Below are 15,400 nucleotides of genomic sequence, written 5' to 3'. Positions count from 1 at the left end.
ATTATGGCCAAACAGTTCTATTATTGTTTCATCAGACCAGAGGACATTTCTCCAAAAAGTACAATCTTTGTCCCCATGTGCAGTTACAAACCGTAGTCTGGCTTTTTAATGTCGGTTTTGGAGCAGTGGCTTCTTCCTTGCGGAGCTTCCTTTCAGGTTATGTCAATATAAGACTTGTTTTACTGTGGATATAGATACTTTTGTGCCTGTTTCCTCCAGCATATTCACAGGGTCCTTTGCTGTTGTTCTGGGATTGATTTGCACTTTTCACACCAAAGTAGGAGACAGAATTCACACTTCATCTCTAGGAGACAGAATGCGTCTCCTTCCTGAGCGGTATGACTACATTTTATTTTCTGAGGTCTAGGCTGATTTCTTTTGATTTCCCCATGATGTCAAGCAAAGAGGCACTGGGTTTGAAGGTAGGCCTTGAAATACATCCAAGCTGTTTAAATGCACAGTCAACTTAGTGTATGTACACTTCTGACCTACTGGAATTGTGATACAGTGAATTATAAGTGAAATAATCTGTCTGTAAACAATTGTTGGAAAAATGACTTGTGTCATGCACAAAGTAGATGTCCTAACCGACTTGCCAAAACTAAAGTTTGTAAACAAGAAATTTGCGGAGTGGTTCGAAAAACAAGTTTTAATGACTACAAACTAAGTGTATGTAAACTTCCGACTTCAACTGTATACAGAGAGAGAGAGACATCAGACCAAACAATACATATGACAAATGGAGGACAACAACATCAACACCATTATCCCAGACACCCTGGACCCACTCCAATGTGCAAACCGCCCCAACAGATCCACAGATGATTTCCACTCCACCCTGCCCCAACAGATCCACAGATGATGTCCACCCCACCCTGCCCCAACAGATCCACAGATGATGTCCACCCCACCCTGCCCCAACAGATCCACAGATGATTTCCACTCCACCCTGCCCCAACAGATCCACAGATGATTTCCACCCCACCCTGCCCCAACAGATCCACAGATGATTTCCACCCCACCCTGCCCCAACAGATCCACAGATGATGTCCACCCCACCCTGCCCCAACAGATCCACAGATGATTTCCACTCCACCCTGCCCCAACAGATCCACAGATTATTTCCACCCCACCCTGCCCCAACAGATCCACAGATGATTTCCACCCCACCCTGCCCCAACAGATCCACAGATGATTTCCACCCCACCCTGCCCCAACAGATCCACAGATGATTTCCACCCCACCCTGCCCCAACAGATCCACAGATGATGTCCACCCCACCCTGCCCCAACAGATCCACAGATGATGTCCACTCCACCCTGCCCCAACAGATCCACAGATGATTTCCACCCCACCCTGCCCCAACAGATCCACAGATGATGTCCACCCCACCCTGCCCCAACAGATCCACAGATGATGTCCACCCCACCCTGCCCTCGTATTAAACCAAAGAACATTTTATTTGTCACGTTCTCCAAGTACAGCAGCTGTAGACCTTAAATGTTTGCTTGCAACCAACAATGCAGCTTTAAGAACAGTTAAAAACATATTAACCAAATAAACTAAAGAAAAAAAAGTAAAACAATAAAATAACAACAGCGAGTCTGTATACAGACGGTACCAGTACGGAGTCAATGGGAAGCGGAGGGGCACGAGAGCTTCAAGTATCTCGGTGTACACATCGCTAAGGAAATAACATGGTCCTCACTGAGGCTCCAGACTCCAGCCACCCAAGTCACAGACTGTTCTCTCTGCTACCGCACAGCAAGTAGTACCAGTGCAGTATGTCTGGAACCAACAATATCCTGAACAGCTTTCACCATCAAGCCATAAGACTGTTAAAACAAGACTACTAAATAACGAATCAAATTGCTACAGTACCCATTGCTGTTACTGTCTATTATCTATCCTTTACCCCTACCTACAGTATACTGCTGTTACTGTCTATTATCTATCCTTTACCCCTACCTACAGTCTACTGCTGTTACTGTCTATTATCTATCCTTTACCCCTACCTACAGTATACTGCTGTTACTGTCTATTATTTATCCTTTACCCCTACCTACAGTATACTGCTGTCACTGTCTATTATCTATCCTTTACCCCTACCTACAGTATACTGCTGTTACTGTCTATTATCTATCCTTTACCCCTACCTACAGTCTACTGATGTTACTGTCTATTATCTATCCTTTACCCCTACCTACAGTATACTGCTGCTACTGTCTATTATCTATCCTTTACCCCTACCTACAGTATACTGCTGTTACTGTCTATTATCAATCCTGTTGTCTAGTCACTTTACCCCTACCTACAGTATACTGCTGTTTCTGTCTATTATCTATCCTTTACCCCTACCTACAGTATACTGCTATTACTGTCTATTATCTATCCTTTACCCCTACCTACAGTCTACTGCTGTTACTGTCTATTATCTATCCTTTACCCCTACCTACAGTATACTGCTGTTACTGTCTATTATCTATCCTGTTGTCTAGTCACTTTACCCCTACCTACAGTATACTGCTATTACTGTCTATTATCTATCCTTTACCCCTACCTACAGTATACTGCTGTTACTGTCTATTATCTATCCTTTACCCCTACCTACAGTCTACTGCTGTTACTGTCTATTATCTATCCTTTACCCCTACCTACAGTATACTGCTGTTGCTGTCTATTATCTATCCTTTACCCCTACCTACAGTCTACTGCTGTTACTGTCTATTATCTATCCTTTACCCCTACCTACAGTATACTGCTGTTACTGTCTATTATCTATCCTGTTGTCTAGTCACTTTACCCCTACCTACAGTATACTGCTGTTACTGTCTATTATCTATCCTTTACCCCTACCTACAGTATACTGCTGTTACTGTCTATTATCTATCCTTTACCCCTACCTACAGTATACTGCTGTTGCTGTCTATTATCTATCCTTTACCCCTACCTACAGTATACTGCTGTTACTGTCTATTATCTATCCTTTACCCCTACCTACAGTATACTGCTGTTGCTGTCTATTATCTATCCTTTACCCCTACCTACAGTATACTGCTGTTACTGTCTATTATCTCCTGTTGTCTAGTCACTTTACCCCTACCTACAGTATACTGCTGTTACTGTCTATTATCTATCCTTTACCCCTACCTACAGTATACTGCTGTTACTGTCTATTATCTATCCTTTACCCCTACCTACAGTATACTGCTGTTACTGTCCATTATCTATCCTGTTGTCTAGTCACTTTACCCCTACCTACAGTATACTGCCGTTACTGTTTATTATCTATCCTTTACCCCTACCTACAGTATACTGCCGTTACTGTTTATTATCTATCCTTTACCCCTACCTACAGTAGCCAGCAGCATACCACCCTGTATACCACTGCTGGCTTGCTTCTGAAGCTAAGCAGGGTTGGTCCTGGTCAGTTCCTGGATGGGAGACTAGATGCTGTTGGAAGTGGTGTTGGAGGGCCAGTAGGAGGCACTCTTTCCTCTGGTCTAAAAAATAAAAATAATAATAATAATAATACATTTAAAAAAATGTCCCAATGCCCCATGGCAGTGATTGGGGACACTGCCCTGTGTAGGGTGCTGTCTTTCAGATGGGATGTTAATTAAACAGATGTCCTGACTCTCTGAGGTCATTAAAGATCCCATGGCACTTATTGTAAGAGTAGGGGTGTTAACCCTGGTGTCCTGGCTAAATTCCCAATCTTTCCCCAAACCATCACGGTCACCTAAAAATCCCCAGTTTACAATTGGCTCATTCATCCCCCTCCTCTCCCCTGTAACTATTCAGTCAACTTACCTGTTAAAATAAAAAAAGTATACTGCTGTTACTGTCTATTTTTTATCCTGTTGTCTAGTCATTTTACCCCTACCTACAGTATACACTGATTATACTAAACATTAGGAACACCTTGTTCCTCACCCATCTACACACAATACCCCATAATGACAAAGTGAAAATGCTTTTAGAAAATGTTGCTAATTTATATACTATATACTAATTTATATATATTTAAATACAGAAACATCTAATTTACATAAGTATTCACACCCCTGAGTCATTACTTGTCACGCCCTGACCTTAGAGCTTTTTATGTCTCTATTTTGGTTTGGTCAGGGTGTGATTTGCGTGGCATTCGGTTTCTTTTTCTATGTTTTTGTATGTCTTTGTTTTGGCAGGGTATGGTCCTCAATCAGGGACAGCTGTCTATCGTTGTCTCTGATTGGGAACCATACTTAGGTAGATTTTTCCCACAGGGCTTTTGTGGGTAGTTATTTTCTGTTTTGTGTTTCTGCACCTGACAGGACTGTTCTGGTTTTCGTTCATTCTCTTTGTTATTAATGTTATTTAGTGTTCAGTTGAAAAAAAAGTATGACCGTTTACCGTGCGGTGCTTTGGTCCTCACCTTCTTCAACAGACGATCGTTACAGAGCTAGAGAGGATACCGTTTACCGTGCGGTGCTTTGGTCCTCACCTTCTTCAACAGACGATCGTTACAGAGCTAGAGAGGATACCGTTTACCACACTGTGCTTTGGTCCACACCTTCTTCAACAGACGATCGTTACAGAGCTAGAGAGGATACCGTTACTGTGCGGTGCTTTGGTCCTCACTTTCTTCAACAGACGATCGTTACAGAGCTAGAGAGGATACCGTTTACCACGCTGTGCTTTGGTCCTCACCTTCTTCAACAGACCATCGTTACAGGGCTAGAGAGGATACCGTTACTGTGCGGTGCTTTGGTCCTCACCTTCTTCAACAGACGATCGTTACAGGGCTAGAGAGGATACCGTTTACCGTGCTGTGCTTTGGTCCTCACCTTCTTCAACAGACGATCGTTACAGAGCTAGAGAGGATACCGTTTACTACACTGTGCTTTGGTCCACACCTTCTTCAACAGACGATCATTTCACCTTTGGATTACAGCTGTGAGTCTTTCTGGGTAAGTCCCTAAGAGTTTGCAGACCTGGATTGTACAATATTTGCACATTATTCTTTTTTAAATTCTTCAAGCACTGCCAATTTGGTTGTTGAACATTGCTAGACAGCCATTTTTAAGTATTGTCATATATATTTTAAGCTGATTTAACCTCTCTGGGATAAAAGCCAGAGAAAATGCAGTGCGCCAAATTCAAATGAATCAAACTTGAATCATGAAATCACACATGTAAGATACCAAATTAAAGTTACACGTGTTGTGAATCCAGCCAACATGTCAGATTTCAAAAAGGCTTTTCGGCGAAAGCAAACAATGCTATTATCTGAGGATAGCACCCCTGTAAACAAAGAGAGAAACCATATTTCAACCCTGAAGGCGCGACACAAAACACAGAAATAAAAATATAAATCAGGCCTTACCTGTGACGAGCTTCTTTTGTTGGCACTCCAATATGTCCCATTAACATCACAAATGGTCATTTTGTTCGATTAATTCCGTTCATATATATCCACAATGTCTGTTTATTTGGCGCGTTTGATCCAGAAAAACACCGGTTCCAACTTGCGCAACGCGATATCTCAAAAGTTACCTATAAACTTTGCCAAAATATTTCAAACTACTTTTGTAATACAACTTTAGGTATTTTTTAAAGTAAATAATCAATAAAATTGAAGATGGGATGTTCTGTGTTCAATACAGGAAGAAAACAAACTGCTTTCTAGTCACGCGCCTCTATCAAACAATACACATGAAGTGACCATCGTTTTGAACAGGGCTACTTCTTCATTACACAAAGGAAAAACCTCAACCAATTTCTAAAGACTGGTGATATCCAGTGGAAGCGGTAGGAACTGCAAGCAAGTCCCTTAGAAATATGGATTCCCAATGAAACGCCATTGAAAATAGTGTCCTAAAAAATAAAAAAATCTGAATGCTTTGTCCTCGGGGTTTCGCCTGCTACATAAGTTCTGTTATACTCACAGACATGATTCAAACAGTTTTAGAAACTTCAGAGTGTTTTCTATCCAAATCTATTAATAATATGCATATCTTATCTTCTGGGGATAAGTAGCAGGCAGTTGAATTTGGGCATGCTTTTCATGCAAAATTCCAAATGCTGCATGAGAGCACCAGCTGTTCCTGATGACTCTGTGATCACGCTCGCAGTAGCCGATGTGAGTAAAACTTATCCAATTTACAGTAGCTATTACATTGAAATAATGCCATGCTATTGTTTGAGAGAGAGCACCATTTTGAACATGAAAAGTTATTAATAAACAAATCAGGCACATTTGGGCAGTCTTGATACAATTTTTTAAACAGAAATACAATGGTTGATTGGGATCAGTCTAAAACTTTGCACATACATTGCTGCCATCTAGTGGACAAAATCTAAATTGCTGGTCTGGAATAATACATTATGGCCTTTCTCTTGCATTTCAAAGATGGTACAAAACAAATACAAAATAACGTTTTATTTTTCTTTGTATTATCTTTTACCAGATCTAATGTGATATTTTCTCCTACATTCCTTTCACATTTCCACAAACTTAAAAGTGTTTCCTTTAAAATTGTACCAAGAATATGCATATCCTTGATTCAGGGCCTGAGCTGCAGGCAGTTAGATTTGGGAATGTCATTTTAGGCGACAATTGAAAAAAAGGGGTGAATCCGTGAAGTTTGAGCTAACGTAGGCTAATGCGAACATTTCCCAGGACATAGACATATCTGATGTTGGCAGAGAGCTTAAATTGAGAGCATGCTGCCTGGTATGGCAACTGCTCGACCTACAACCTCAAGGAGCTACAGAGGGTAATGCGTACGGCCCATTACATCACTGGGCCAACCTTCTGCCATCCAGGACCTCTACACCAGCCGGTGTCAGAGGAAGGCCATAAAAATGGCCAAAGACTCCAGCGACCCTAGCCACAGATGGTTCTCTCTGCTACCGCACGGCAAGTGGTACCAGAGAGCCACATGGTCCTCTGTTCATCATCTGTTTCCTTCCTTCACATGTCCCTCTGTTCATCTGTTTCCTTCACATGTCCCTCTATTCATTGTCTGTTTCCTTCCTTCACATGTCCCTCTGTTCATCTGTTTCCTTCCTTCACATGTCCCTCTGTTCATCTGTTTCCTTCCTTCACATGTCCCTCTATTCATCATCTGTTTCCTTCATTCACATGTCCCTCTATTCATCATCTGTTTCCTTCACGTCCCTCTATTCATCTGTTTCCTTCAGATGTGCCAAGTGAACCTGCAACCACAACACATCAATAACACTTGACATAAGATCTCCTCTAAGCATTACAGGGATATGGCTCTGAATATATACAGCAACACCTCCCCCATAAGCATTCCTGTCGCTTCTATCCTTGTATTGCTACTGATGTATCATCAAAGGAATTATCATTTCATGGACCTTATTTCTAAGGCTACATATATTAACATGGGCTGTTATCAGCCCTTTCCTGGGTAGCTGATCAGAGATAGACATAATACTGAAAAGAGCAGACAGAGCAAGATAAAAAAAATATTAATTCACCAGTCCATTAATCAGTTTGTGCTTGTGTGCTGCGGGGTTGAAGCTACGACCCCATACTGTAGGCTTGGCTCTCTCATCCCTTCCAGACCTCTGGGTCTGTCCCAAATGGATCCCTATTCCCTGTGGGTCTTTGCCAAAAGTAGTGCAAACTATAGGGAATAGGGAGACATTTGAGACACATACATTGTGTCAATACAGAGAGGATTGAAGGTTATAGGTTTCAGAAAATATTTACCTACGGAATAACGACTATTAATAATGACTGACATATGTTGTCTGTCCTAACAAACTTCTGTTGTCTGTCCTAATGAGTTTAAAGAAAATATAATTAGGCTGCCTGCAGGTTGCTGTTGTAGAGAGTTGGCTATAAAATAAACTATGACTGCTGTGATGTGAAGGTTGACACAGCCTGATAGGACAGGTTGTTCTGAGTGATATTTGGCTGGTGAGGTGAGTTGACATCAAGGTTGACACAGCCTGATAGGACAGGATGTTCTGAGTGATATTTGGCTGGTGAGGTGAGTTGACATCAAGGTTGACACAGCCTGATAGGACAGGTTGTTCTGAGTGATATTTGGCTGGTGAGGTGAGTTGACATCAAGGTTGACACAGCCTGATAGGACAGGTTGTTCTGAGTGATATTTGGCTGGTGAGGTGAGTTGACATCAAGGTTGACACAGCCTGATAGGACAGGTTGTTCTGAGTGATATTTGGCTGGTGAGGTGAGTTGACATCAAGGTTGACACAGCCTGATAGGACAGGTTGTTCTGAGTGATATTTGGCTGGTGAGGTGAGCTGACATCAAGGTTGAAAAGAAGTCAGCGATACAACAAAAAACAACCATGGTCTACGTACCTATGTTGATCTCTTCAAAGGTGATGGTGGTGGAGGCTTTTCCCAGGGCGTTGACAGCTGTAACGTTGACTCTGTAGGGGTAGCTACTGAACACCTCAGGGAACAGAACGTGGCAGCGGTTCTTATGGACCACATCCCTTGTTACTTCTAGGGACTCCTGGTTGTGTCTGAGAGGAGAGAGAGGAGAGAGCGAGAGAGAACAACAGAGGGGGAGAATGACAGAGAGGGGGAGGATGACAGAGAGATGGTGTCTTATTATGTTAGAGAAGGAGATGTTGTCTTATTATTTTGGAGAAGCAGATGTCTTATCATGTTAGAGAAGGAGATGTTGTCTTATTATGTTAGAGAAGGAGATGTTGTCTTATTATGTTAGAGAAGGAGATGTTGTCTTATTATGTTAGAGAAGGAGATGTCTTATCATGTTGGAAATTAGATGTTGTCTTATTATTTTAGAGCAGGAGATGTTGTCTTATTATTTTAGAGAAGGAGATGGTGTCTTGTTATGTTAGAGAAGGAGATGGTGTCTTGTTATGTTAGAGAAGAAATCATCAAGGAACCCACCAGGTACAACCCTAACTCTGTAAACAAGGGCACCCTCATTGACGTCATCCTGACCAACTTGCCCTCCAAATACACCTCCGCTGTCTACAACCAGGATCTCAGCGATCACTGCCTCATTGCCTGTATCCGCTACGGAGCCGCAGTCAAATGACCACCCCTCATCACTGTCAAACGCTCCCTAAAACACTTCTGTGAGCAGGCCTTTCTAATCGACCTGGCCCGGGTATCCTGGAAGGACATTGACCTCATCCCGTCAGTTGAGGATGCCTGGTCTTTCTTTAAAAGTAACTTCCTCACCATTTTAGATAAGCATGCTCCGTTCAAAAAATGCAGAACTAAGAACAGATATAGCCCCTGGTTCACTCCAGACCTGACTGCCCTCGACCAGCACAAAAACATCCTGTGGCGGACTGCACTAACATCGAATAGTCCCCGCGACATGCAACTGTTCAGGGAAGTCAGGAACCAATACACACAGTCAGTCAGGAAAGCTAAAGCCAACTTCTTCAGGCAGAAGTTTGCATCCTGTAGCTCCAACTCCAAAAAGTTCTGGGACACTGTGAAGTCCATGGAGAACAAGAGCACCTCCTCCCAGCTGCCCACTGCACTGAGGCTAGGTAACACGGTCACCACCGATAAATCCATGATTATCGAAGACTTCAACAAGCATTTCTCAACGGCTGGCCATCCCTTCCGCCTGGCTACTCCAACCTCGGCCAACAGCTCCCCCCCCCCCCCCCGCAGCTACTCGCCCAAGCCTCTCCAGGTTCTCCTTTACCCAAATCCAGATAGCAGATGTTCTGAAAGAGCTGCAAAACCTGGACCCGTACAAATCAGCTGGGCTTGACAATCTGGACCCTCTATTCCTGAAACTATCCGCCGCCATTGTCGCAACCCCTATTACCAGCCTGTTCAACCTCTCTTTCATATCGTCTGAGATCCCCAAGGATTGGAAAGCTGCCGCAGTCATCCCCCTCTTCAAAGGGGGCGACACCCTGGACCCAAACTGTTACAGACCTATATCCATCCTGCCCTGCCTATCTAAGGTCTTCGAAAGCCAAGTCAACAAACAGGTCACTGACCATCTTGAATCCCACCGTACCTTCTCCGCTGTGCAATCTGGTTTCCGAGCCGGTCACGGGTGTACCTCAGCCACGCTCAAGGTACTAAACGATATCATAACCGCCATCGATAAAAGACAGTACTGTGCAGCCGTCTTCATAGACCTTGCCAAGGCTTTCGACTCTGTCAATCACCGTATTCTTATCGGCAGACTCAGTAGCCTCGGTTTTTCGGATGACTGCCTTGCCTGGTTCACCAATTACTTTGCAGACAGAGTTCATTGTGTCAAATCGGAGGGCATGCTGTCCGGTCCTCTGGCAGTCTCTATGGGGGTGCCACAGGGTTCAATTCTCGGGCCGACTCTTTTCTCTGTATATATCAATGATGTTTCTCATGCTGCGGGCGATTCCCTGATCCACCTCTACGCAGACGACACCATTCTATATACTTCAGGCCCGTCCTTGGACACTGTGCTATCTAACCTCCAAACGAGCTTCAATGCCATACAGCACTCCTTCCGTGGCCTCCAACTGCTCTTAAACGCCAGTAAAACCAAATGCATGCTTTTCAACCGTTCGCTGCCTGCACCCGCACGCCTGACCAGCATCACCACCCTGGATGGTTCCGACCTTGAATATGTGGACATCTATAAGTACCTAGGTGTCTGGCTAGACTCTAAACTCTCCTTCCAGACCCATATCAAACATTTACAATCGAAAATCAAATCAAGAGTCGGCTTTCTATTCCGCAACAAAGCCTCCTTCACTCACGCCGCCAAACTTACCCTAGTAAAACTGACTATCCTACCGATCCTCGACTTCGGCGATGTCATCTACAAAATCGCTTCCAACACTCTACTCAGCAAACTGGATGCAGTTTATCACAGTGCCATCCGTTTTGTCACTAAAGCACCTTATACCACCCACCACTGCGACTTGTATGCTCTAGTCGGCTGGCCCTCGCTACATATTCGTCGCCAGACCCACTGGCTCCAGGTCATCTACAAGTCCATGCTAGGTAAAGCTCCGCCTTATCTCAGTTCACTGGTTACGATGGCAACACCCATCCGTAGCACGCGCTCCAGCAGGTGTATCTCACTGATCATCCCTAAAGCCAACACCTCATTTGGCCGCCTTTCGTTCCAGTTCTCTGCTGTCTGTGACTGGAACGAATTGCAAAAATCGCTGAAGTTGGAGACTTTTATCTCCCTCACCAACTTCAAACATCTGCTATCTGAGCAGCTAACCGATCGCTGCAGCTGTACATAGTCTATTGGTAAATAGCCCACCCATTTTCACCTACCTCATCCCCATACTGTTTTTATTTATTTATTTTTCTGCTCTTTTGCACACCAATATCTCTACCTGTACATAACCATCTGATCATTTATCACTCCAGTGTTAATCTGCATAATTGTAATTATTTGCCTACCTTCTCATGCCTTTTGCACACAATGTATATATAGACACCCCTTTTTTCTACTGTGTTATTGACTTGTTAATTGTTTACTCCATGTGTAACTCTGTGTTGTCTGTTCACACTGCTATGCCTTATCTTGGCCAGGTCGCAGTTGCAAATGAGAACTTGTTCTCAACTAGCCTACCTGGTTAAATAAAGGTGAAATAAAATAAAAAGAAGGAGATGGTGTCTTGTTATCTTAGAGAAGGAGATGTTATCTTGTTATGTTAGTGAAGGAGATGTTGTCGTATTATGTTGGAGAAGGAGATGTCTTGTTATGTTAGTGAAGGAGATGTTGTCGTATTATGTTGGAGAAGGAGATGTCTTATTATGTTGGAGAAGGAGATGTTGTCTTATGTTAGAGAAGGAGATGTTGTCTTATTACGTTGGAGAAGGAGATGTTGTCTTATGTTAGTGAAGGAGATGTTGTATTATGTTAGTGAAGGAGATGTTGTCTTATGTTAGAGAAGGAGATGTTGTCCTATGTTAGTGAAGGAGATGTTGTCTTATGTTAGTGAAGGAGATGTTGTCTTGTGTTAGAGAATGAGATATTGTCCTATTATGTTAGTGAAGGAGATGTTGTCCTATGTTCGTGAAGGAGATGTTGTCTTATGTTAGAGAAGGATATGTCTTATTATGTTGGAGAAGGAGATGTTGTCTTATGTTAGTGAAGGAGATGTTGTCTTATGCTAGAGAATGAGATGTTGTCTTATGTTAGAGAAGGAGATGTCTTATTATGTTGGAGAAGGAGATGTTGTCTTATGTTAGTGAAGGAGATGTTGTCTTATGTTAGTGAAGGAGATGTTGTCTTATGTTAGAGAAGGAGATGTTGTCTTATGTTAGTGAAGGAGATGTCTTCTTATGTTGGAGAAGGAGATGTTGTCCTATGTTAGAGAAGGAGATGTTGTCCTATGTTCGTGAAGGAGATGTTGTCTTATGTTAGAGAAGGATATGTCTTATTATGTTGGAGAAGGAGATGTTGTCTTATGTTAGGAAGGAGATGTTGTCTTATTATGTTAGAGAAGGAGATGTCTTATTATGTTGGAGAAGGAGATGTCTTATTATGTTAGAGAATGAGATGTCTTATTTTGTTACAAAAGGAGATGTCTTATTATGTTAGAGAAGGAGACGTCTTATTATGTTGGAGAAGGAGATGTTGTCTTATTATGTTAGAGAAGGAGATGTCTTATTATGTTAGAGAAGGAGATGTCTTATTATGTTAGAGCAGGAGATGTCTTATTATGTTAGAGAAGGAGATGTCTTATTTTGTTAGAGAAGGAGATGTCTTATTATGTTAGAGAATGGGATGTCTTATTATGTTGGAGCAGGAGATGTCTTTGCTATGTTGGAGAAGGAGATGTCTTATTATGTTGGAGAAGGAGATGTCTTATTATGTTACAAAAGGAGATGTCTTATATTTCAGAAGGAGTTGAAGTCTTTCAAACTTCCTTCACACTGCAACTGTTTCCAAAAGAAAATTCAGCCATGGTGATTTTGGTGTTGTCAGTATCGAAGGGCCTCTGAACCAGGGTGCTGACGGGCTTTCTGAGATCTCTATAGGAGACAGAGGTTGTGTCATTATAGTGGGTGGTAGTGGTCGTTAATGAGGCTCAAAGTGTGGGTTGTAGTGTGGGTTGTTATTTTTATTTAAGTTTTTTATTTCACCTTTATTTAACCAGGTAGGATAGTTGAGAACAAGTTCTCATTTACAATTGCGACCTGGCCAAGATAAAGCAAAGCAGTTCGACACAAACAACAACACAGAGTTACACATGGAGTAAAACAAACATACAGTCAATAATACAGTATAAACAAGTCTATATACGATGTGAGCAAATGAGGTGAGATAAGGGAGGTAAAGGCAAAAAAAGGCCATGGTGGCAAAGTAAATACAATATAGCAAGTAAAACACTGGAATGGTTGATTTGCAGTGGAAGACTGTGCAAAGTAGAGATAGAAAGAATGGGGTGCAAAGGAGCAAAATAAATAAATAAATACAGTAGGGAAAGAGGTAGTTGTTTGGGCTAACTTATAGATGTACAGGCTATGTACAGGTGCAGTAATATGTGAGCTGCTCTGACAGTTGGTGCTTAAAGCTAGTGAGGGAGAAAAATGTTTCCAGTTTCAGAGATTTTTGTAGTTCGTTCCAGTCATTGACAGCAGAGAATTGGAAGGAGAGGCGGCCAAAGGAAGAATTGGTTTTGGGGGTGACCAGAGAGATATACCTACTGGAGCGCATGCTACAGGTGGGTGCTGCTATGGTGACCAACGAGCTGAGATAAGGGGGGACTTTACCTAGCTGGGTCTTGTAGATGACCTGGAGCCAGTGGGTTTGGCGACGAGTATGAAGCGAGGGCCAGCCAACGAGAGCGTACAGGTCGCAGTGGTGGGTAGTATATGGGGCTTTGGTGACAAAATGGATGGCACTGTGATAGACTGCATCCAATTTATTGAGTAGGATATTGAAGGCTATTTTGTAAATGACATCGCCGAAGTCGAGGATTGGTAGGATGGTCAGTTTTACAAGAGTATGTTTGGCAGCATGAGTGAAGGATGCTTTGTTGCGAAATACGAAGCCAATTCTAGATTTAACTTTGGATTGGATATGTTTGATGTTAGTCTTGAAGGAGAGTTTACAGTCTAACCAGACACCTAGGTATTTGTAGTTGTCCACATATTCTAAGTCAGAGCCGTCCAGAGTAGTGATGTTGGACAGGCGGGCAGGTGCAGGCAGCGATCGGTTGAAGAGCATGCATTTAGTTTTACTTGTATTTAAGAGCAATCGGAGGCCACGGAAGGAGAGTTGTATGGCATTGAAGTTCGCCTGGAGGGTTGTTAACACAGTGTCCAAAGAATGGCCAGAAGTATACAGAATGGTGTCGTCTGCGTTGAGGTGGATCAGAGACTCACCAGCAGCAAGAGCGACATCATTGATGTATACAGAGAAGAGAGTCGGTCCAAGAATTGAACCCTGTGGCACCCCCATAGAGACTGACAGAGGCCCGGAAAACAGGCCCTCCGATTTGACACACTGAACTCTATCAGAGAAGTAGTTGGTGAACCAGGCGAGGCAATCATTTGAGAAACCAAGGCTCTCGAGTCTGCCGATGAGGATGTGGGGATTGACAGAGTCGAAAGCCTTGGCCAGGTCAATGAATACGGCTGCACAGTATTGTTTCTTATCGATGGTGGTTAAGATATTGTTTAGGACCTTGAGCATCGCTGAGGTGCACCCATGACCAGCTCTGAAACCAGATTGCATAGCGGAGAAGGTATGGTGGGATTCGAAATGGTCGGTAATCTGTGTGTTGACTTGGCTTTCGAAGACCTTAGAAAGACAGGGTAGGATGCATATAGGTCTGTAGCAGTTTGGTTCTAGAGTGTCACCCCCTTTGAAGAGGGGGATGACCACAGCTGCTTTCCAATCTTTGTGAATCTCTTTTTTGAGTTTGTGTTGCAGGAAGCAAATTTCTGCTTGAAAGAGTTAGCCTTGGCTTTTCTAACTGCCTGTGTATATTGGTTTCTAGCTTCCCTGAAAAGTTGCATATCACGGGGGCTGTTCGATGCTAAAATGCAGAACGCCATAGGATGTTTTTGTGTTGGTTAAGGGCAGTCGGGTCTGGAGAGAGCCACGGGCTATATCTGTTCCTGGTTCTACATTTCTTGAAGGGAGCATGGTGAGGAATGCACTTTTAAAGAATAACCAGGCATCCTCTACTGACGGGATGAGGTCAATATCCTTCCAGGATACCCCGGCCAGGTCGATTAGAAAGACCTGCTTGCTGAAGTGTTTCAGGGAGCGTTTGACAGTGATGAGTGAAGGTCGTTTGACCGCGGACCCATTACGGATGCAGGCAATGAGGCAGTGATCTCTGAGATCTTGGTTGAAAACAGCAGAGGTGTATTTAGAGGGCAAGTTGGTTAGGATGATATCTATGAGGGTGCCCGTGTTTACGGCTTTGGGGTGGTA

The 15,400-nt window shown here is 43.1% G+C and overlaps 1 protein-coding gene across 1 annotated transcript in view; it reads right to left on the bottom strand.

Annotated features, from left to right (window-relative positions):
• The window catches only part of LOC118964552 (ciliary neurotrophic factor receptor subunit alpha-like), a 361,591-nt gene that overhangs the window by 34,758 nt on the left and 311,433 nt on the right, over positions 1 to 15,400 (bottom strand). Inside the window, exon 5 of the mRNA XM_036976606.1 lies at positions 8,350 to 8,516. Within this exon, the coding sequence (XP_036832501.1) occupies positions 8,350 to 8,516 (167 nt within the window). The remainder of the gene's footprint in view (positions 1 to 8,349; positions 8,517 to 15,400) is intronic.

This window comes from Oncorhynchus mykiss, chromosome 5 (assembly GCF_013265735.2).
Source record: "Oncorhynchus mykiss isolate Arlee chromosome 5, USDA_OmykA_1.1, whole genome shotgun sequence".
Taxonomy (NCBI): domain Eukaryota; kingdom Metazoa; phylum Chordata; class Actinopteri; order Salmoniformes; family Salmonidae; genus Oncorhynchus; species Oncorhynchus mykiss.
The sequence above is the reverse complement of the archived record's forward strand: the minus strand, read 5'-3'. Positions and strand labels throughout refer to the sequence as shown.